This window comes from Mobula hypostoma, chromosome 5 (assembly GCF_963921235.1).
Source record: "Mobula hypostoma chromosome 5, sMobHyp1.1, whole genome shotgun sequence".
NCBI classification, from domain to species: domain Eukaryota; kingdom Metazoa; phylum Chordata; class Chondrichthyes; order Myliobatiformes; family Myliobatidae; genus Mobula; species Mobula hypostoma.
Genome location: NC_086101.1, coordinates 193,072,626 through 193,096,909, shown reverse-complemented (window position 1 = coordinate 193,096,909; position 24,284 = coordinate 193,072,626). Strand labels below are relative to the sequence as shown.

At 49.9% G+C, this 24,284-nt stretch overlaps 1 protein-coding gene across 1 annotated transcript in view; it reads left to right on the top strand.

Annotated features, from left to right (window-relative positions):
- Positions 1 to 10,969: 10,969 nt before the first annotated feature.
- Positions 10,970 to 24,284, top strand: part of LOC134346396 (coiled-coil domain-containing protein 80-like) — a 33,256-nt gene continuing 19,941 nt past the window's right edge. The window contains exons 1-4 of the mRNA XM_063047754.1: positions 10,970 to 12,824; positions 19,077 to 19,233; positions 21,486 to 21,619; positions 22,861 to 23,012. Coding sequence (XP_062903824.1) covers positions 11,139 to 12,824; positions 19,077 to 19,233; positions 21,486 to 21,619; positions 22,861 to 23,012 — 2,129 coding nt within the window. The 5' untranslated portion in view covers positions 10,970 to 11,138. The remainder of the gene's footprint in view (positions 12,825 to 19,076; positions 19,234 to 21,485; positions 21,620 to 22,860; positions 23,013 to 24,284) is intronic.

Genomic DNA, 24,284 nt, shown 5'->3' with positions numbered 1-24,284 from the left:
CACGTCTTAGGCCTAACGGGATTCAAACTAAGCCTCACCAATATTTTACACAACTTTAACATAACATCCCAGCTCCTGTACTCAGTTCTTTGATTTGTGGGGGTGGGAGAGGAGGGAGGGAAGAGAGAAAGAGTTGTGAAGAGGATTACGGTGTTTTAAGGTGAAAGGGTGTAAGTTTGAATAAATACGGGGCAAGCATTTTTTCCCCAGAGGGGACAGCACAGTAGAGTAGTGGTTATCACAACACTTTACAGTGCCAGTGATCAGGGTCCAGTTCCTGCCACTGTCTCTACATTCTCCCCATGACTGTGTGGGTTTCCAAACACGTACGGGTTAGGGTTAGTAAGTTGTGGGCATATTGGTGCCACAGCTTGGTGAGACTTGGGCTGCCCTGGCAAGTCTTTGGACTATGTTAGTCATTGACACAAGTGGCATAATTCACTGTTTGCCTTGATGTACAATTAAAGTTAAACTTTTTCTTTATTTCACCAGTTCTGGCAGCCTGTTCCAGGCACCCGCCACTTTGCGTAAAAAAGCCTTGTCCCACGCCCCCCCCACATCTCCATTAAACTCCTTTTAACATCCTGGTGAAGGGTACAGCCTGAAACGTCAACAGTTTCGTCCTCTTCATAGATTCTCCTTGACCTGCTAAGTTCCTCCAGCATCTTGTGTGTGTTGCTCTGGATTCCCAGCATCTGCGGAATCTCCAGTGTTTATCCTTTAAACTTTCATTCTGGGGAAAGGACTTTGGCTTCTACCCTATTATAAACCAGCATCAGTTGTGTCCTTGTCCCATCTAAGAGACTTGAGCACAGTATCCAAATTCAAGTTTATTGTCATCTGACTGTACATCTACACAACCAAATGAAACAACGTTCCTCCTCACCCACAAAGCATATTGCACACAGCACATAAAACAAAATATTATCACAAATAAATTGATAAAATACAATTCAAAGTGCATGCAGTGCACAGCTCAGGTAAGCAGTAAAGAGCTAACCATCACCACACTCCCACCACTCTGCGTAAAAAATACTTTCTGATATCCCTCTGTACTCTCGTCCAATCACCTTAAAATCATGTCCCTCATATTAGCCATTGCTACCCAGGGGAAAAAAGCCTCTGTCTGTCCAGTCTTATGCTTCTTATCATCTTGTCCACCTCTATCAAGTCACCTCTCATCCTCCTTCACTCAATAGAGAAAAGCCCAAACTCACTCAATCTATCCCTGTAAGACACGCTCTCTAATCCAGGCAGCATCCTGGTGAATCTCCTCTGCACCCTCTCTAATCCAGGCAGCATCCTGGTGAATCTCCTCTGCACCCTCTCTAATCCAGGCAGCATCCTGGTGAATCTCCTCTGCACCCTCTCTAATCCAGGCAGCATCCTGGTGAATCTCCTCTGCACCCTCTCTAATCCAGGCAGCATCCTGGTGAATCTCCTCTGCACTTCTCTCTAATCCAGGCAGCATCCTGGTGAATCTGCTCTGCGCCGTCTCTAATCCAGGCAGCATCCTGGTGAATCTGCTCTGCACCCTCTCTAATCCAGGCAGCATCCTGGTGAATCTCCTCTGCACCCTCTCTAATCCAGGCAGCATCCTGAATCTCCTTTGCACCCTCTCTAATCCAGGCAGCATCCTGGTGAATCTGCTCTGCACCCTCTCTAATCCAGGCAGCATCCTGGTGAATCTCCTCTGCACCCTCTCTAATCCAGGCAGCATCCTGGTGAATCTCCTCTGCACGTCTCTAATCCAGGCAGCATCCTGGTGAATCTCCTCTGCACCCTCTCTAATCCAGGCAGCATCCTGGTGAATCTCCTCTGCACCCTCTCTAATCCAGGCAGCATCCTGGTGAATCTCCTCTGCACCCTCTCTAATCCAGGCAGCATCCTGGTGAATCTCCTCTGCACTTCTCTCTAATCCAGGCAGCATCCTGGTGAATCTGCTCTGCGCCGTCTCTAATCCAGGCAGCATCCTGGTGAATCTGCTCTGCACCCTCTCTAATCCAGGCAGCATCCTGGTGAATCTCCTCTGCACCCTCTCTAATCCAGGCAGCATCCTGAATCTCCTTTGCACCCTCTCTAATCCAGGCAGCATCCTGGTGAATCTGCTCTGCACCCTCTCTAATCCAGGCAGCATCCTGGTGAATCTCCTCTGCACCCTCTCTAATCCAGGCAGCATCCTGGTGAATCTCCTCTGCACCCTCTCTAATCCAGGCAGCATCCTGGTGAATCTCCTCTGCACCCTCTCTAATCCAGGCAGCATCCTGGTGAATCTCCTCTGCACCCTCTCTAATCCAGGCAGCATCCTGGTGAATCTGCTCTGCACCCTCTCTAATCCAGGCAGCATCCTGGTGAATCTCCTCTGCACCCTCTCTAATCCAGGCAGCATCCTGGTGAATCTCCTCTGCACCCTCTCTAATCCAGGCAGCATCCTGGTGAATCTCCTCTGCACCCTCTCTAATCCAGGCAGCATCCTGGTGAATATCCTCTGCACCCTCTCTAATCCAGGTAGCATCCTGGTGAATCTGCTCTGCACCATCTCTAATCCAGGCAGCATCCTGGTGAATCTGCTCTGCACCTTCTCTAATCCAGGCAGCATCCTGAATCTCCTCTGCACCCTCTCTAATCCAGGCAGCATCCTGGTGAATCTCCTCTGCACCCTCTCTAATCCAGGCAGCATCCTGGTGAATCTCCTCTGCACCCTCTCTAATCCAGGCAGCATCCTGGTGAATCTCCTCTGCACCCTCTCTAATCCAGGCAGCATCCTGGTGAATCTGCTCTGCACCCTCTCTAATCCAGGCAGCATCCTGGTGAATATCCTCTGCACCCTCTCTAATCCAGGCAGCATCCTGGTGAATCTGCTCTGCACCCTCTCTAATCCAGGCAGCATCCTGGTGAATCTGCTCTGCACCTTCTCTAATCCAGGCAGCATCCTGGTGAATCTGCTCTGCACCCTCTCTAATCCAGGCAGCATCCTGGTGAATCTCCTCTGCACCCTCTCTAATCCAGGCAGCATCCTGAATCTCCTTTGCACCCTCTCTAATCCAGGCAGCATCCTGGTGAATCTGCTCTGCACCCTCTCTAATCCAGGCAGCATCCTGGTGAATCTCCTCTGCACCCTCTCTAATCCAGGCAGCATCCTGGTGAATCTCCTCTGCACCCTCTCTAATCCAGGCAGCATCCTGGTGAATCTCCTCTGCACCCTCTCTAATCCAGGCAGCATCCTGGTGAATCTCCTCTGCACCCTCTCTAATCCAGGCAGCATCCTGGTGAATCTGCTCTGCACCCTCTCTAATCCAGGCAGCATCCTGGTGAATCTCCTCTGCACCCTCTCTAATCCAGGCAGCATCCTGGTGAATCTCCTCTGCACCCTCTCTAATCCAGGCAGCATCCTGGTGAATCTCCTCTGCACCCTCTCTAATCCAGGCAGCATCCTGGTGAATCTCCTCTGCACCCTCTCTAATCCAGGCAGCATCCTGGTGAATATCCTCTGCACCCTCTCTAATCCAGGTAGCATCCTGGTGAATCTGCTCTGCACCATCTCTAATCCAGGCAGCATCCTGGTGAATCTGCTCTGCACCTTCTCTAATCCAGGCAGCATCCTGAATCTACTCTGCACCCTCTCTAATCCAGGCAGCATCCTGGTGAATCTCCTCTGCACCCTCTCTAATCCAGGCAGCATCCTGGTGAATCTCCTCTGCACCCTCTCTAATCCAGGCAGCATCCTGGTGAATCTCCTCTGCACCCTCTCTAATCCAGGCAGCATCCTGGTGAATCTGCTCTGCACCCTCTCTAATCCAGGCAGCATCCTGGTGAATCTCCTCTGCACTCTCTCTAATCCAGGCAGCATCCTGGTGAATCTCATCTGCACCCTCTCTAATCCAGGCAGCATCCTGGTGAATCTGCTCTGCGCCGTCTCTAATCCAGGCAGCATCCTGGTGAATATCCTCTGCACCCTCTCTAATCCAGGCAGCATCCTGGTGAATCTGCTCTGCACCCTCTCTAATCCAGGCAGCATCCTGGTGAATCTGCTCTGCACCTTCTCTAATCCAGGCAGCATCCTGAATCTCCTCTGCACCCTCTCTAATCCAGGCAGCATCCTGGTGAATCTGCTCTGCACCCTCTCTAATCCAGGCAGCATCCTGGTGAATCTCCTCTGCACCCTCTCTAATCCAGGCAGCATCCTGGTGAATCTGCTCTGCACCCTCTCTAATCCAGGCAGCATCCTGAATCTCCTCTGCACCCTCTCTAATCCAGGCAGCATCCTGGTGAATCTCCTCTGCACTTCTCTCTAATCCAGGCAGCATCCTGGTGAATCTGCTCTGCGCCGTCTCTAATCCAGGCAGCATCCTGGTGAATCTGCTCTGCATCTTCTCTAATCCAGGCAGCATCCTGAATCTCCTTTGCACCCTCTCTAATCCAGGCAGCATCCTGGTGAATCTCCTCTGCACCCTCTCTAATCCAGGCAGCATCCTGGTGAATCTCCTCTGCACCCTCTCTAATCCAGGCAGCATCCTGGTGAATCTCCTCTGCACCCTCTCTAATCCAGGCAGCATCCTGGTGAATATCCTCTGCACCCTCTCTAATCCAGGTAGCATCCTGGTGAATCTGCTCTGCACCTTCTCTAATCCAGGCAGCATCCTGAATCTCCTCTGCACCCTCTCTAATCCAGGCAGCATCCTGGTGAATCTGCTCTGCGCCGTCTCTAATCCAGGCAGCATCCTGGTGAATCCGCTCTGCGCCGTCTCTAATCCAGGCAGCATCCTGGTGAATCTGCTCTGCGCCGTCTCTAATCCAGGCAGCATCCTGGTGAATCTGCTCTGCGCCGTCTCTAATCCAGGCAGCATCCTGGTGAATCTGCTCTGCGCCGTCTCTAATCCAGGCAGCATCCTGGTGAATCTCCTCTGCACTTCTCTCTAATCCAGGCAGCATCCTGGTGAATCTGCTCTGCGCCGTCTCTAATCCAGGCAGCATCCTGGTGAATCTCCTCTGCACCCTCTCTAATCCAGGCAGCATCCTGGTGAATCTCCTCTGCACCCTCTCTAATCCAGGCAGCATCCTGGTGAATCTCCTCTGCACCCTCTCTAATCCAGGCAGCATCCTGGTGAATCTCCTCTGCACCCTCTCTAATCCAGGCAGCATCCTGGTGAATCTCCTCTGCACTTCTCTCTAATCCAGGCAGCATCCTGGTGAATCTGCTCTGCGCCTTCTCTAATCCAGGCAGCATCCTGAATCTCCTTTGCACCCTCTCTAATCCAGGCAGCATCCTGGTGAATCTGCTCTGCACCCTCTCTAATCCAGGCAGCATCCTGGTGAATCTCCTCTGCACCCTCTCTAATCCAGGCAGCATCCTGGTGAATCTCCTCTGCACTTCTCTCTAATCCAGGCAGCATCCTGGTGAATCTGCTCTGCACCTTCTCTAATCCAGGCAGCATCCTGAATCTCCTTTGCACCCTCTCTAATCCAGGCAGCATCCTGGTGAATCTCCTCTGCACCCTCTCTAATCCAGGCAGCATCCTGGTGAATCTCCTCTGCACCCTCTCTAATCCAGGCAGCATCCTGGTGAATCTCCTCTGCACCCTCTCTAATCCAGGCAGCATCCTGGTGAATCTGCTCTGCACCCTCTCTAATCCAGGCAGCATCCTGGTGAATCTCCTCTGCACCCTCTCTAATCCAGGCAGCATCCTGGTGAATCTCCTCTGCACCCTCTCTAATCCAGGCAGCATCCTGGTGAATCTCCTCTGCACCCTCTCTAATCCAGGCAGCATCCTGGTGAATCTCCTCTGCACCCTCTCTAATCCAGGCAGCATCCTGGTGAATCTCCTCTGCACCCTCTCTGAAGCTCCCATGTCCTTCCTGTAGCGAGGTGACTTTAGCTGAACTGAACTTCAAACAAGTTACAATCCTTGAGGATAAGTGATACAGAAATATGTGAGGACTAGTACGGGGAAGGCTTGTTAAGCAGGGCACAGTTACAGGTCCCATGCCAACACAGAGAGCAGCAAGTTGATGATCCTTATCCAATGACTGGGACTGGATAGTCGCCCAGTCTGAACTCATCTGGTGTTCATAAACTGCACTAGCAGAGCTTCACATATCAGCCTGTTTATTTACTTTTCTTTGATAGCAGACAGTTCCAGCTGGAGTTAAAAATAGTGAGGAAATTCAGCGGGAAACCCAGGGTCCCACGGACTTTATATCTCTGATGCCAGTTAAATTTAGTGACACACCATACGAAAGCGACATACCTTTCCAGCCATTCGAATCATGCTGCCCCAACAACCTCTGAGAACCCCGATCTAAATTGGGACAATTTACAATGACAAATTCACCTGCTCACTATGTCTTTCAACTGTGGGAGGAAACCGGAGCACTGGGGGAAAACCCGGGGGTTCCACCGGGAGGATGTACACAGAGACTCCGGCATTGAACTCAGATCTCTGGAACGCCCCGAGCTGTAATAGCGATACTCCAACCACTACGCTAAAGATTAGTTTTATTTGTCATGTGTACATCAGAACATACAGGGAAATGCATTGTTTTGTCGCAGAGACCAACACAGCTCACCCTAACCCGTACAACTGTTGACTGTGGGCAGAAACCCATATGGTCACAGGGAGAACGCATAAGCTCCTTACAGACAACAGCGGGAATCGAACCCTGACCGCTGGCGCTGCGGAGCATTATGCTAACCACTACATTACTGTGCCTAAATTAACTGGAGTTGTCATTTAGAGCCATAAATAAACTAAAAGACAGAAGATAAAACATGGAACACAGCCTACAAACTTGTGCCAAAACAATTAAACTCATGCCGCCTAATCTATGCAATGTCCATAGTCCCTCCATTCTCCCAAAGCCTCCAGTGGGGCAGTTCACAGGTATACAATTGGACAACATAGAACACAGGCTCTAATGTATCTGCAGCTATCACCACCCCGGCAGGGCGTTCCACACACCCACCACTCTCGGCGTAGAAACCTACCTCTGATATCCCTTCTTATACTTTCCTCCAATCACCTTAAATTAATGTCTCCTCGTATTAGCCATTTCTGCCCTGGGAAAAAGTCTCTGGCTGTCTACTCAATCCATGCCTCGTATTCTCGTACGCCTCTATCAAGTCACCTCTCATCCTTCTTTGCGCCAAAGAGAAAAGCCCGAGCTCGCTCAACCTATCCTCATAATCCAGGCAGCATCCTGGTAAATCTCCTCGGCACCCTCTCTAAAGTTTCCATGTCCTTCTTATAATGCGGTGATCACAACCGAACACACTACTCCGAGTAACACACACACAACGCCGGAGGAACTCAGCAGGCCAGGCAGCGTCTAGGAGAAGAGTACGGTTGAGGTTTTGGGCCGAAACCCTTCGGCAGGACTGGAGAAAAAAGCTGAGTAGTAGATTTTAAAGGTGGGGGGGAGGGGAGGGGATAGGGGAAATCTGGAGGGTGAAGGATTGGTGAAAGAGACAGAAGGCCGTAGAAGAAAGAAAAAGGGGGAGTAGTATCAGAGGGAAGCAACGGGCAGGCAAGGAGATAAGGTGAGTGAGGGAAAAGGGGATGGGAAATGGTGAAGGAAGAGGGATGGGGCATCACTGGAAGTTTGAGAAATCAGTGTTCATGCCATCAAGTTGGAGGCTACCCAAACAGAATATAAGGTGCTGTTTCTCCAACCTAAGTGTGGCCTCATCACAACAGTGGCGGATTGGAATGGGAATGGGAAGTGTAATTAAAATGGGTGGCCACTGGGAGATCCCGCTTTGGGTGTGTGTTGCTTGGATTTCCAGCATCTGCATATTTTCTCTTGTTTGCGACTGGACAATGCTGGAGTATTATAGAGCTGCAGTGATACTTGCTCCATCTCTGCCGCCCTCCTGTTTTGCTGCCTCAGCAGTTCACCCTGTTCTGGAGATTCCTTTGGGGCAGCAGGTCAAAGTTACAAAATCTCAGCACAAGTCCGTGCAGGGTGGTTGCTGACTCATTTGCCCTGGGGCACTAATTCTCCTCGTCGTCTCACTGGTCTTTATATGACCTCCATGCAACCATTCCCCGTTTTCATTCCAATCCCCATTCCTGTTCTGACATGTTGATCCATGGCCTCCTCTCTTGCCATGATCAGGCCACTCTCAGGGTGGGGGAGCAACACTTTATGTTCTGTCTGGGTAGCCTCCAGCCTGACAGTATGAACATCAATTTCTCCTTCCAGTAATTTTTCCCTCCCCCTTCCCTCTTCTTCTATTCCCCTCTCTGGTTTCTACCTCTTCTCCTCACCCGCCTTTCACTTCTGCCTGGTGCCCCTCCTTCTTCCCTTTCTCCTTCTCCAGCCCTTGACCTTTCCCACCCACCTGGCTTCACCTATCTCCTTCTCCTCTCCCCACCTTCTAATTGGGCATCTTCACCCTTCCTTCCCAGTCCTGGTAGAGGGTCTCAGCCTGAAACATCAACTGTTTATTCCCCTTTGTTGATGCTGCCTGATCCGCAGGGTTCTTCCCACATTTTGTGTGTTGCTGTGAACCTCCAGCAGCTGCCGAAGCTCTCGTGTTCGTTCCCCGTTCTGCTGCTTCCTATCCCAGCTCCTCATGCCTCTCCAGTAGCTGTATGAGATGTAAAGTTGTAACTTACGTAGCTATGGATCCCAGAGCAGCAACCACCTCCATCTGCAAGCTGTCACCATGCTCCACGCCCTCCAGACTGGGAAGCATATAGGAGGGACGAGGAAGCTAAAGGGAGGGTGCAGAGGAAATTTACCAGGATGCTGCCTGGAATAGAGAGCATGTCTTATGAGGAAAGGTTGAGTGAGCTAGGGCTTTTCTCTTTGGCATGAAGGAGGATGAGAGGTGACCTGATAGAGGTGTATGAGATGATAAGAGGCATAGATTGTGTGGTCAGCCAGCGACTTCTCAGGGCAGAAATGACTAATACAAGGGGGTATAATTTTAAGGTGATTGGAGAAAAGTATAGGGGATGTCAAACATGTTTTTTTGCATAAAGAGTGAAAAAATCCATCTTTGGGGTTGTGGTAGAGGTAGATTTGCGAAGAAATTTTTTTAGTCAGAGGGTGGTGAATCTATGGAATTTGTTGCCACGGGCAGCAGTGGAGGCCAAGTCGTTGGGTGCATTTAAGGCAGAGATTGATAGGTATCTGAGTAGCCGGGGCATCAAAGGTTATGGTGAGAAGGCGGGGGAGTGGGATTAAATGGGAGAATGGATCAGCTCATGATAAAATGGCGGAGCAGACTCGATGGGCCGAATGGCCGACTTCTGCTCCTTTGTCTTATGGTCTTATGGTCTAGATACATTGGGGATGTTTAAGAAAATCTTGGATGGGCACATGGATGATAGGAAAATGGAGGCTGTGTTGGAGCGCAGTGGATAGATGAGAACAGACAGACGTTAATTACTTGGATTATCAGAAGACATTTGATAAGGTGCCACATAAAAGACTTAGCCATAAGATAAGGATGCAGAGTTGGGGGTGATATACTAGCATGAAGAGAGGATTGGTTAGCTGACAGAAAGCAGAGAGTTGGGATACATGGGTGTTACTCTGGTTGGCATCTGTGGTGAGTGGTGTGCCACAAGGGTCTGTGCTGGGCCTGTAACTGTTCACGATATACATTAACGATCTGGAAGAGGGGACCGAGTGTAGTGTCTCTTCATTTGCTAATGACACTAAATTGAGTGGAAAAGCAAATTGTACAGAAGATACGGAGAGTCTGCAAAGAGATATAGATAGGTTAAGTGAGTGGGCAAGGATCTGGCAGATGGAGTATAATGTTGGTAAATACAAGGTCATCCACTTTGGAAGAAAAAATGGAAGAGCAGATTATTATTTAAATGGTAAAAATTGCGGCATGCTGCTGTGCAGAAGGACTTGGGAATGTTTGTGCATAAATTGCAAAAGGTTGGTTTGCAGGTGCAGCAGGCTGTCAAGGTGGCAAATAAAATGTTGGCCTTCACTGCTAGGGGAATTGAATTTAAGAGCAGGGAGGTTACGCTGCAACTGTGCAGGGTACTAGTGAGGCCACACCTGGAGTACTGCGAGTAGTTCTAGTGTCCATACTTGAGGAAGGATATACTGGCTTTGGAGGCGGTGCAGAGGAGGCTCACCAGGTTGATTCCAGAGATGAGGGGGTTAGACTATGAGGAGAGATTGAATCGCCTGGGACTGTACTTGCTGGAATTCAGAAGAATGAGAGGAGATCTTATAGAAACATATAAAATTATGAAAGGGATAGATAAGATAGAGGCAGGAAAGACTAGAACTAGGGGACATGGCCTCCGGATTCGGGGGAGTAGATTTAGGATGGAGATGAGGAGGAACTGCTTTTCCCAGAGAGTGGTGAATCTGTGGAATTCTCTGCCCAATGGAGAAGTGGAGGCTACCTTGGCGAATATATTTAAGACAAGGTTGGATAGATTTTTGCAAAGTAGGGGGAATTTTTATGGGGAAAAGGCAGGTAGCTGGAGATGAATCCGAGGCCAGATCAGCCATGACCTTATTGAATGGAGGAGCAGGCTCGGCGGGCCAGATGACCTACTCCTGCTCCTATTTCTTATGTCCTTATGTGTATCTGGGTGTGACGTGTGTCTGTGTGTGAGACGTGAGTCTGTGTGTCTGTGCTGTGATGTGTGTCGGTGTGTGACATGTGTCTGGGTGTGTATATGTGTGCCTGTGGTGTGATGTATGTCTGGGTCTGTGTGTGATGTGTGTCTGGGTATGTGATGTCTGAGTGTGTTGTTTGTCTGAGTCAGTGGTGTGTGACTGTGAGTGAAGCGTGTCTGACTTTTGTCTTTATTTATGCCGGTTCTGACAGTAACCCGGAGAAAGGCGAATTTTTTTTCTCTTGTCCTTGAGTTCCCTGAATTAAGGGCGTGGGGTGACTGGGAGGGCGACAGCTTGTGAGGAAGGGACTCCCTCGGGGTTTGTAGGGCTGGCCCGTCCGTTACTCGGCTTGGATGCACACGTGGCTGAGCACTCAAATGCCTCTCCGCCTGGCCGGGCCGGGGGAGGGCGGTTAACCCTGCCCACTGTTGTTTAGGGTGTGCGTATGTTTTTGTGACTGTTTACATTTGGTTTGTACACCCCTGTAGTCACACCTGGTTAACAGTCGGCGAATATGTTACATTCCACACACACATATGCGCGGATTGCGGCACACTCCGCAGGCATTTGTATCGCGACTGGAACAGAGCTGTGGGCTGAGGAATTTTTCCTGGCCGATGGGATGGGATTTCTCGCACAGGGCTTTGCTCGTCAGTCGGGTCTCTGAATGCGGAGCGGAGAGGATGGGTATTCCGCACCGGCCGCTCGCCGCTTGCGTGCTGCTGCTCTCGCTGCTCCGGCTGGCGGCTGGAGACGGTTCGCAGTCCCCGACTGATCACAAGAGCCCGCCGGCGCCCGGCGCTCACCACGGCCCCCTGGCCCGGCACTTCGGCAAGGCTCGGCTGCTGGTGATCGCCGCTCCCGGTCCCCGGGACACGTCCTACCGACTGATGGAGAGGCAGGTGGACCTCAAAAACAGAGCGCTGAGGTGCGAGCTGGCGCTGAGGGACCTCCTGGTTCTAGTTCTGTTCCAGGGCAGCCGGCCGGCCCAGGGCAAGTTGCTGAGAGTGTCCCAGGAAGGTAAGGTGCTGGAGGAGAGGCTGAGGCCGGAGGTGGTGAAGCAGGTCAGCCAACGTCTGTCTTTGGAGCCTTCTCGCTTCGGTATGGTGCTGCTCCGGAAGTCGCTGCAGGTCTACGAGAGGTTCCCGTACGCGGTGAGGATGCAGGCGGTGCTGGAGACCGTGGACCAGATGCCCCTCAGGAAGGTGGAGAGTTTGACCAGGAGAGCGCAGAAGCAGAAATGCATCGGGTTCCGGGCCCGGAGACCCTCAGGGCAGGTCCCCGCCGGTAGGAATTTGGCCAACGGGACCTCACCCATTGGGACCCTCCCTAATAGGCCAGTAGCCAACGGGACGTCTTCCATTGGGACAGTGCTCACCCGGACTGTGCCCAGAGGTTCTCAATCAAATGCCCGGCTAAGACCAGGTTTGCCCAACTCACGGAAGCACTTTCGGTCTCCGAACGGAAGGTACCCGGAGACGCCCGGAGCACCGGCTGTGGGAGGGCGGAGGCAGAAAGCTCTGAGCTCGAAACGGGGCTCCGCTAGGGCGAGGAAAGCCAAGTCACCTCGGAACCTGGCTGGCCCGGGGCAGGAGACTGTGAAACAGCTGATGGGGCAGATCGAGAAGAAGGTGATGCTGAGGAAGACAGCCAACGCCAGGCAGCCCCTCCCGAGCGCGCCCAACGCCGACCACACACATGGGACCCCAACCGCGGCTGCTCTTCCTGACCTGGAACCCCCTGCCCCTGCAGTCCAGCGACTGGACGGGGGCAGCTCTGAAGGGTTCACGGTTCTAGCCTCCAATTCTGATACAGCAGGATCTCAGTACGGCCAACGCCAGGTCACTGAGGAGCCCATCCCCCGGACCACCCAGGTTCCCACCAGCAGCCCACCGGAGCGGCGGCCAACACCGGCTTCCAATGCCAAGCGCTCGCAGACGAGGAGGGGGCAGAGCGCGTCCCAGCCCAACAGAGTCTCCGCTCCCGGAGAGGGGAACGGGGACCGTCCCCGGCCGACGGGCTCGGGCCAGACAGCCCCGCCGACCGCTCGTGCCAAAGCCGGGAAGGTGAAGGGCAGGGACAGAGAGAACTCGGGAAAAGGTAGCAGAGGCAAGGGCCGGAAGAACAGGAAGAATCGGAAGAACAAGAAGGGGTCCAGGGGCTCGAAGCGGGGTGGCAGCCAGGATTTCCTAGAGCAGTTCCGCAACAAGAGGAGGCTCTTGGTGAGTACGCCCGATTTATGGAGCAATACTGCACGTATTCAGGCCCTTCGGCCCAACCAGTCCGTGCCGACCATGGTGCCCATCCAGCTCGTCCTGTGTTCGGTCCTTATTCCCCCATGTAACCGCCCAAGCGCTTCTAACATGTATCTGTCTCAATCGCCTCCTCTGGCAGCTCGTTCCACCCTCTGGGAGAAAGAAGTTACCTCGCGGGTCTCTTAAGTCTTCCCCTCCTCACCCTAAGTCTATGCCCCTAATTTTAGTCTCCCTACCCTGGGAAAAATATTAGATTAACTTTATTCGTCATGTAAATTGAACCAGACAGTGAAACGTGTCGTTTGCATCAACGATCAACACAGCGTGTGGTGGGGGGTCTGCCTGCAAGCATCCTCATACTTTTTACTTCAACACAGCACGTCCACGACTTACTGACCCTTTTGGAATGTGGGAGGAAACACGCGGTCGCGGGGAGACCGACAACGCGGCAATTGAACTCCATTCGCTGGCGCTGGAAAGCGTCACGCTAACCGCTACACTATCCGTCTTACTTATAAACCTAATACCTTCGATGTTACTGTAAGGTCGTCCTCCTTCTCCTTCTCCTGCCATGGGGTAAAGACCAAGCCCGACTACTCTCTCAGCCGCTAAAGTCCTCATAAATCCTCACTGTACGCTTTCCAGTTAATCACGTCTGCCTATAACAGGGCCACCAAAACTGTACACAGTAGTCCAAGTTCGGCCTCAGCAATGTCTTGTACAAATGTAGGGGAGGGAGAGTGGGGGTAATAAACTGGGCACTGGACCCTTTCCTACCCCCTCCCTCCCCCGCTACACTCACTCCCGTCCCAGAAGCGAATCCTTACTGCAGAGATTAAGCATCTTGCGGGTGTGTGACCTGGAGCACTGCGTGCAGTTGTCCTTGCCACTGGAAGAATGCAGAGGCTTTGGAGAGTGTCACCAGGATGCTGCCTGGATCAGATCGTTAAGGTACAATGCAAGGCTGGACAAACTTGCCTTGTTTCCTCTGGAACATCCGGCGCTGACTGAGGGGAGATTTGTTAAGAGTCATAGAGAAGTACTGCATAGAAACGGGCCCTTCAGCCCATCTAATTCATGCCAAAAAACATTTAAACTGCCTACTCCCATCGACCTGCACCATAGCTCTCCATATCCCTACCATCCATGTACCTATCCAAACTTCTCTTAATCATTGAAATCGAGCTCACATGCACCACTTGCGTTGGCAGCTCGTTCCACACTCTCACCACCCTCTGAGTGAAGAAGTTTCCCCTCATGTTCCCCTTAAACATTTCACCTTTCACCCTTAATCCATGACCTCTGGTTGTAGTCCCACCTAACCTCAGAGGAAAAAAGCCTGCTTGCATTTATCCAATCTATACCCCTCATAATTTTGCGTACCTAGAAGTTTATAAAATTATAAGTGGCTTAGAAAGAATCATTTTCCCAGGGTTGAAATGTCTAATACCAGAGGGCATGCATTTCAGGTGAGAAGGGGTAAGTTAAAAGGAGATGTATGGGTTAAATTTCCGTTACACAGGGAGAGGAGAATGGCCAGAGATGGTGGTGGTGTATGATAGATGTAGTTGCGAAGCCTTTAACCAATATGTGAACGTACAGACAGAAGAAATTTAGTTTAATTCAGCGTTGTGTTCAGCACAGATATGGTGGGTTGAAGGCCTGTTCTGGTGCTATACTGTTCTCTGTTCTGTGTTAAACTCTTTCAAGGAGCTATCAAGTGTAAAGGCAGAGAAAGAATCAGACAGTGCGGTGTCTGTCAGCCAAAAATGAAACTGCTTAGAACTGGATTTGAAATTGGTTTATTATTGTCACATGTACCGAAGGACAGTGAAAAGCTTTCACCACCCAGACAGATCGTTCCGCGTGTCAGGACATCGAGGGTGTACGAAAGGAAAACGGAATGCACAAGGACGTGTTACGGTTACAGAGCGCAGCGCCCGTCGACAATATGTTGCGAGGGCCATGATGAGGCAGACTGGCAGACCAAGAGTCCATCTTCGGTGTATGAGAGGTGTTAACAGCGGGCAGAAGCTGTCGTTGAGCCTGGTGGGACGTGCTTTCGGGCTTTTGTATCTTCTGCCCAGTGGGAGAGGGGAGAAGGGAGAATGTCCGGGGTGGCGAGTGGGGTCTTTGATTATGTTGGCTGCTTCATAGAGACAGTGAGAAGTGAGGTATGTCAATTCATCTAATCCCCTGCCCCGCTCCTTCTGCCTGTGCCATTGTAGTTTATGGTATGTGTGCGTGTGTGTGTGTGCGCGTGTGTGTGTGTGTGTGTGTGTGTGTGTGTGTGCGCGCGTGTCGCAGACACTGTCTGCTGTGGGGAGGGTCCCTTTCTGCACTACCCTTTCCCCCCACCCTCAAGATGAGGAAGCCTCACTCGATCTCCCCATCACTATTTCCCTTTCCCTTCGGTCTGTGCTTCTTGCCCAGTGAGGGGAGGCCGCTGCTGTCTTTTCACTTGCTATGCTTCTCATAGCATTCCAGGCTGCCCTTGGGTAACAAACAGGTTCTCTTCCTACAGACATCGTAAGCAAATTTTAGATACCAGAAATGGGAGCAGAATTAGGCCATTTGGCCCATCGAGTCTGCACCACCATTAGACCAAGGCTGATTTAATATCCCTCTCAACCCCATTCTCATGCCCTCTCCCTGTAACCTTTGACACACTTACTAATCAGGAACCTATTCACCTCCGCTGTAAGTATACACAATGACTTGGCTTCTATAGCTGTCAGTGGCAATGAATTCCACAGATGCACCACTCTCTGGCTAAAGAAATTCCTCCTCATCTCTCTTCTAAACAGGTATCCCTCAATTCTGAGGCTGTGCCCTCTGGGCCTAGACTTCCCCACTAAAGAAAACATCCTCTTCATATCCATTCTATCTAGGCCTTTCAATATTTGATAGGTTTCAATGAGACTCTTCCTCATTCTTCTAAACTCCAGCGGATAACACCAGTTATTGTCAAAGGCCTTCTGAAAATCCAAGTATACAACATCCACTGACTCTCCTTTGTCTATCCTGCCTGTTATTTCCTCAAAGAATTTCAAGAGATTTGTCAGGCAAGATTCCTATAAAGGAAACAATACTGACTTGGTCCTTGTTATCATCTGGCTCCAGGTACCCCAAAACCTCATCCTTATAATGGACTCCAACATCTTCCCAACCACTGAAGTCAGGCTAACTGGTCTATAATTTCGTTTCTTTTGCCTGCATCCCTTCATAAAAGAGTGGAGTGACATTTGCAATATTCCAATCCACAGGAACCATTCCAGAATCTAGTGGTTCATGAAAGTTCATTACTAATGCCTCCACAATCTCTTCAGCTACCTCTTTTGGAACGTTGGACTGTACACTATCTGGTCCAGATGACTTATCTACCTTCAGATTTTCAGCTCCTTAGTAATAGCAACTACACTCACCTCTGCCTCTGGACACTCTTGAATTTCTGGCATCCTGCTACTGCCTTCCTCATTGAAGACTGTCACAAAACACTTATCAGCTTTGTCCACCATCTCATTGTCCCCCTTCACTACCTCTCCAAACCATTTTCCAAACTTATCCAAACTTCTCTTAAATGTTGAAATCGAACCCCACTTCCACTGGCAGCTCATTCCACACTCTCACCTCCCTCTGAGTGAAGAAGTTCCCCATCAGATTCCCCTTAAATATTTTACCTTTCACCCCTAACCTATGACCTCTGGTTCTAGTCTCACCCAACCTCAGTGGAAAAAGCCTGCTCGCATTTACCCTATAATATACCCCTCATAATTTTGTATAGCTCTATCAAATCTTCCATCAAGTCTTGCAAGGTCCTAACCAACCTGTCCCAATAACTCAGGTCCTCAAGTCCCAGCAACGTCCTTGTAAATTTTCTCTGCACTTTTTCAGTGCTACTGATATTTTTTCTATAGGTAGTTGACTACTTTGTGAATACCTTGGAATGCTTTGAACATAGAACCAAGAACCTTACAGCACAGTACAGTCCCTTCAGCCCGTGTATATCCTGCCGAGTTTTTAACTTACTTGAAGATCAATCCAACTCTTCCCTAGCTCTTCATTTTCCTATTATCCATGTGCCTTGTTAAAGTGGCACTTAGATTCAAATTGCAGTCAAGGAGAGGATGGAGGTCATGGTGCGGTTGTACGGGTCATTGGTGAGGCTGCAGTTGGCGTGTTGTGTTCAGTTTTGGTTGGCCTGCTACAAGATGGATGTTATTAAACTGGGAAGAGTGCAGAAAAGATTTATTGTTGCCAGGACTAGAGAGAAGATGGACAGACTAGGACCTTTCCCCTGTGACTTTAGGAGATGGAGGTGACCTTATAGAAGCGAATAAAAGTCTAGTGGCAACACACATCAAAGTTGCTGGTGAACGCAGCAGGCCAGGCAGCATCTATAGGAAGAGGCGCAGTCGACGTTTCAGGCCGAGACCCTTCGTCAGGACTAGTCACCAGCAACTTTGATGTGTGTTGCTTGAATTTCCAGCATCTGCAGAATTCCTGTTGTTTGCGTTTAAAAGTCCAGTGGGTTTGGATAGGGTGAATTCACACTTTTTTTCAGGGCTGAGCAATCGAGAACTAGAGGGTACCAGTTTAGGTGAGAGGGGAGAGATTTAGTAGACACCTGAAGGCCAATTGTTTTTACACAGAGGTTGGTCAGTACATGGAATGAGCTTCCAGAGGAAGTGGTTACTGAGGCAGGTACAGTAACAACTTTAAAAGATATTTTGAGAGGGTATGAAGGCAGGAAAGGTTTGGAGGGATATGGTTCAAATGGGGAAAATGGAATTAGCTTGGTGAGCACCATGGTTGCTATAGAGATGGGAGAGCGAGAGACTGTGAGTATGTGAGATGGTGTGTGTGAGAGGGAGAGACTGTGTATGTATGTGTGAGAGAGAAGAGAGAGACTGTGTGTATGTGTGAGAGAAACTGTGTGTGTGTGTGTGTGTGTGTGTGTGTGAGAGAGAGAGAGAGAGGCTGTACTTGCTGTGGCTGTGAGTGCGTACAGCAGGATGGGGCTGACTGTCAATACCACCAAGACAGAAGTGGTTTGCCAATGGAGTGCCAGTGGCCCACCCACTCTACCTGCCTTCACTGTTGGTGATGAAAAGCTGTCAGTAGTGCCATCTTTCAAATATCTGGGGAGCATTCTCTCTGAGGATAGCGGCATTGACAACGACATCCAGAGCTGCATTAAACAGGCATCAGCTGCCTTTGGGAGACTTAGCATAGAGTCTTTCAGAACAGGAGCCTTCGTCCCTCCACAAAGGTCGCCGTATACCAAGCGGTCTGTGTCACCACCCTCCTTTATAGCTGTGAAGCTTGGGTAACCTACAGCCGTCACATCAAGTCCTTGGAGCACTTCCACATAAACTGCCTCCAGCGCATCCTGGGAATTACCTGGCGTGAGCGGGTGCCTCACACTGAAATACTTGTAAAGACCAACTGCAGGAGTATTGAGGCCATGATCACCCAGCATCAGCTGCAGTGGCTGGGGCACGTGATCAGGATGCCCCCATGTCGGCTACCCCACAGAGTGTTACACGGCCAGCTACATCATGGTCGACACTCAGCTGGAGGGCCGGAGAAGCGCCATAAGGATCAGATGAAGAATGCTTTAAGGAAATGCAAGATCAGACCTGAGGACCTGGAGGAGGTTGCTGCTGACCGTACCACTTGGCGACAGCTGTGTAGGGACGGGGTTCATATTCTGGAGATGGAAAGAACAACCAGAAGACAGCAGAAGAGAGCCAGGAGAAATGCAGCCATGGGTGCCACCACTACCACATATACATGTCCCACCTGCAATAGAGCTTGTGGGTCCAGGATAGGACTGTGTAGTCATCAAAGATCTCACTGTTAAAGGAGTGGACATCGTCATCGGATTTCGATGGACAAACAAAGAAGAGAAGTGTGTGAGAAGGAGAGACTGTGTGTGAGAGAGAGAGAGACTATGAGTATGTGAGATGGTGCGTGTATGTGTATGAGAGAGAGACTGTGTGTACGTGTGAGAGAGAAGAGAAAGACTGTAAGAGGGAGAGACTGTGTGTATGTGTGGAGAGGGAAGAGAAAGACTGTGTGTAAGAGGGAAAGACTGTGTGTATGTGAGAGGGAGAGAGACTGTGTCTGTGTGAGAGAGACTCTGTGAGAGAGAGACAGACTCTGTGTGTGTGTGTGTGTGTGTGAGACTCTGACTCATCTCAGTGTCTCTGACAGGTGATTACTGCACCCAGCGCAGACAGCCGGCTCTATATTCAGCAGAGGGATGAGTACCTGGAGCACGTGTGTCAGCTGGCACTCCGGCGGATCAGTGTGATCATCATCCTGGGATCACTGTCCAACAGCACCCTGACCGTGGAACACTACCAGACCGGTGAGTGACCTCGCTCATCCCAAACCCTTCTATTCCAATCTCTCTCCCTCTGCTTTGCTCCTTTCTTACTGATTCCAACCCTCTGCCTCCCTCTTCCAACCATCCCATCTCCCACTTCTCACTTCCAACTCTCTAATCTCCCACTTCCAACTCTCTCCTTCCCTCCTTGCCTCCCTCCTCCTCTTCCCACTTCCAACCCTCCCTTATTATTCCAGTATAAAAGTATAACTCATCAGGCTCCTGAACCGGCGAGGATACCTTCTCTCACTACCACTCTGAACTGATCACTGAACACAACCTATAGACTCACGTTCAAGGACTCATTCTCTTAGTATTATTTTTTATCTATCTATCTATTTATTTATTTGCAGAATTTATCTTCCTTTGCACATTGATTGTTTGTTTGTCTGTGTGTAGTTTTTCACTGATTCCACTGTATTTCTTTGTCCTGTTGTGAATGCCTGCAGGGTGTTGAACCTCAGTGTAGTAGGCGGGTGACATATGCAGTATATATTTTGATATTCTATTTACTTTAATCTTATTTCAGACCCATTCCTCCATTCCAACCCTCTAGTAATCCCCCTCTTCTCCAAACGTCCTGTTACCCCAATCTCCAAAACACAGGAGTTTCTGCAGATGCTGGAAATCCGAGCAACACACACAAAGTGCTGGAGGAACTCAGCAGGACAGGCAGCAACTATGGAGGGAAATAAATAGGTGATGATTCAGGCCAAGACCCTTTGTGAGGAATTCAAACAGAGTTATTTAGAACAGTATAGTGCAGGAACAGGCTCTTCAGTCCTCAATATTGTGCTGAACCAATTACAGAAGTAATCAAATGGCCAACTCAACTCATCTCTTCTGCCACATCCTTCCGTTTTCCTCACATCCTTGTGCCTATCTGAAGTTCTCTAGTGTTTCTGCCTCCACCACCACCTCAGGCAGTGCTTTCCAGGAAGCCACCACTCTGTGTAAAACCAAGACTTGCCCCTCCCATCTCCTTTGAAATTACCCCTCTCTCCTTCAGTGCATGCCCTCGGGTATTAGACATTTCCAGCCTGGGGAAAAGGAAGTCCCTGTCTAATTGTCTGTCAAGAGATTCAGTGCAAAGGCAGACAGACGTTTAAATACTATACAAAGAAGTTTTTCACTGGACCAAGTTCCCAGTTCAGGATGCCAGACAACGAAGACTGAGTGCAGAATGAAGCCAGTCGATTATTCATGCAGAAAGGAAAGATCTGGAACTCAGCCAGTGTGGAAACTGGGGCCTGCCAGAGGTCCCAGGACTGAGTCAGACATCTTAATGGGCTGTCAAGAGGTACAAATCAACGCAGAGAAATGTTGAAATACAATGGTGAAATATGGCCTGCTCGTGACCCCAATGGTTCCTTCAGGCTGTAATGGCTGGGGGGAGTTGGGGGTGGTAATGGGGACAAGCTCCCACTACCTATTAAATGCTCCCAATGGCGTGTGCCTCAAACGGCCTCTGACAACCAAGTCCAGCTCCCGGCCTTCATGTGTGTCTCAGCTACTGAGCCCAGAGGAACCATTTCTACTGACAGGAGAGAGTCGCCTCGGGCAGATGGGGTGTTCATCAGCGTGGTTGGCAGTCCATCTAGGAGTAGGAAAACTGTGATTTCATACCTCCGCTGCTTTGTGGCCATACCCGCTTATGGGGGAGGCTTCAGGAGTAAACCCTGAGGGAAAGACCTGGAGCTGCACTCCCTACATTGAGTTCAACGCTGACTGGCAACTCCTACGGTGCTTCTGGTGCCAATCTGTCCCTGTAATTCCTTTGGATTCATCAGCTGTGAGGAGAGGGGGAGCCTGCTGTACGGGCAACAGCTCTCTCTCCATATCGTACTGCCCTGGCTCGTGTATCATGTAGACAACGAGGACACAACATCCATGGTTGACTCTGGCCAGCAGAGGGCCTCACGTTACTCCAGTTCACAGACTGGCCAGTTATTCGGCCTCAAGATACTGTAACTCAGATGACCCCATGTTACAACAGTGGTGTGCAGAAGAATGTCTCTGAATGCAGAGCACATTGAACCTTGAACTGAGTGGGCTCCAGCAGCAGAAGACCATGAACATACGCTGAGTGGCCACTGTCGTATGACTATGATAGTGAACTTGTCCCAGGCACGTGGGTGGATGTGGAGGGAGGGCATGATTGAAGAGCATATGTTCCTTTCAGAGTCTCTGCGGTTACTATTTCCTTGACATGTCTCCCTGTTTCTGTGTTTCAGAGAATGAAAAAGCCCTGGATGATCCCGTGACTGAACCTGTCAGCGATGAGGTGATCACAGAGCTCAGGAAAGATTTCGGCATGACCTTTGATGAATTCTTTATGGTGCTGGTGGATTACAACATGAAAGTGAAGGTGAAAGTCGACACAGTTTTGCCATTTTGGAACACAAGATTAGTACTTCAGATTCAGTATTTACTTATTTGGGGACACAGCATGGAATAGGCCTTTCCAGCTCTCTGAGCTGTGCAGCCAGCAACCCTAGCCTAATCATGGGACAATTTACAATAACGACCAATTAACCTGTCAACCGGTACATCCTTGGACTGTGAAGAAACCAGAGGACCTGAGGAAACTGCCGCCTTCCATGAGAGGATATTCAAAGTCCTCTCGGAGGACTGCAGCATTGAACTCTGAACTCCAGCGGCCCGAGCTGTAATAGCGTGGCGCCAACTGTTACCGTTATGTTACCTTGGTACATGGACATAGGTCGTGAATTGTGTTACTTTGTAGCAGCAGTTCAGTGCAATAATGAAATAAAAACTACCATAAGTTACAACAACTACATAAGTAAAGGAAAAGGAAATTGCTGGGACTTGACGACCAGAGTTGTAGGGAAAGGTTGAGCAGGTTAGGACCTCTCCCTGGAGCACAGGAAAATGAGGGGGGATTCGAAATGAAAACTCTGATCTCAAATGTCCACAGCATGCGGCCATACCCACACATGGGGGAAGGGTTCTGGAGTAAACCCTGAGGAAAATTCCGGAGCTGGAGTCCCTAAAGCAGACCAATATTGAATTCAACACTGACTGGCAATTCCTGTGACGGTGCCGGTACCAAACTGTATCGGTCTCTGCTGCCCCTTTGGGTTCATCAGCTGTGTGGAGAGGGGGAGCCCACTACATGGGCAACAGCTCACTCTCCATATCGTACGGTCCTGGTTTGCATTCCGGCTAGGACGCAATCTCGATGGTTGACCTCGACCAGTTGTGGGCCTTACACAAAATTCCAAGTAAATTTATTATTAAAGTACATATATGTCACCACATACAACCCTGAGATTAATTTCCTTGCAGGCATTCACAGTAGGTACAAAGAAACACAACAGAATCAATGACAGACTGCCCCCAACAGGATGGACAGACAATCAATATGCGAAAGCCAACAAATTGTGCAAATAAAAAAAAGAAAGGGCAGTATTTTAAAAAAAGTAATAAATATGGAGAACATGAGATGAAAAGTCCTTGAAAGTGAGTCCACAGGTTGTGGGAACAGTTCAGGTTGGGCTGAGTGAAGTTATCCCCTTTGGTTCAAGAGTCTGATGACTGAGGGGTTGAGATGTTGCCTGCTCTAAACCAATTGCTCTGTTTCCACAGCAATACTTTGATGTCCCCATTCCTATCAAAGTTCTGGTGAATTACATGGACACGTTGCCCTCCAGGCTACCAGAGATTGAACAGGAGAAGAAGACTGGTGTCACCTGCCTCAACTATCAAGGTCAGGTTAACATCAACAGATTCCTCTTCAGGTAAGATGTGTGTGGGACCTTGTGCCTCCCCGAAGTGGAACTGCAGGTAGCGGGACAGTCAAGAAGGCACATGGTGTGCTTGCTTTCAGTGATGGAGGCATGGAGTCACGTTGCATCTATTGTATAAAACTTTGGTTGAGCCGCATTTGGAGTCTCTGGTGTCCCATTACAGGATGGATGTGGAGGCTTTGGACAGGGCGCAGAAGGATGCTGCCTGGGTTAGAGGCATGTGCTGTAAGGGGAGCTTGGACAATCTTGGGTTGTTTTCTCTGGAGTAGAGTGGGCTGACAGGAGACCTCATAGAGGTTTATAAGATTATGAGAGGCAGAAATAGAGAAGATAGTCTTTTTCCTAAAGTAGAAATGTCAAAATTATAGGGCTTTAAAGTGTGGGCACGTGGCCAAGTGGTTAAGGCATTGGCTAGCGATCTGAAGGTCGTGACTTTGAGCCCCAGCCGAGGCAGCGTGTTGTGTCCTTGAGCAAGGCACTGTGCTCTGCGACAACACCGGTGCCAAGCTGTATCGGCCCTTGCCCTTCCCTTGGACAACATCGGTGTCATGGAGAGGGGAGACTTGCAGCATGGGCCAGTCTTCCATACAACCTTGCCCAGGCCTGCGCCCTGGAGAGTGAAGACTTTCCAGGCGCAGATCCATGCTTTCGCAAGACTAACGGATGCCTTTAAATCTAAATCTTTAAAGTGAACGGGGTAAGGTGTAGAGGGCAGGTTTTTCTTACATGGAGAGTGGTCCATTTCCTGGAATGTGTTGCCAGGGGTGGTGGTGGAGGCAGATACGATAGAGGATTTTAGACAGACACATGGATGTGCAGGGAATGGGTGGATATGGACCATATACAGCAGCTAGGATTAATTATATTTGACATCATTTTCAGCACAGCCACTGTGAGCCAAAGAGCTGGCGCCTGTCCCGTACTGTTCTACATAAAGTGTGAGCAAGTCTCAGTCTCTGCTTTGAACAGTATGGGTGCAGATGTCTTATGTTACAACTAGAATCAGCAGGAATAGTCCATCTGGTCCTGTCACTGATCGGGATCAGAGCCGATCTCTGCCTCAGCACAGCTTTCCTGCACTGACCTCATTAACACAAGACATAGGAGCAGAATTAGGCCATTCGGCCCATCGAGTCTGCTCCATCTTTCGATCATGGCTGATATATTTTCCCTCTCAACCCCATTTTCCTGCCTTCTGCCCGTAACCTTTGATGTCCTTACTAATCAAGAATCTATCAATCTCCGCTTTAAATATAACTGACG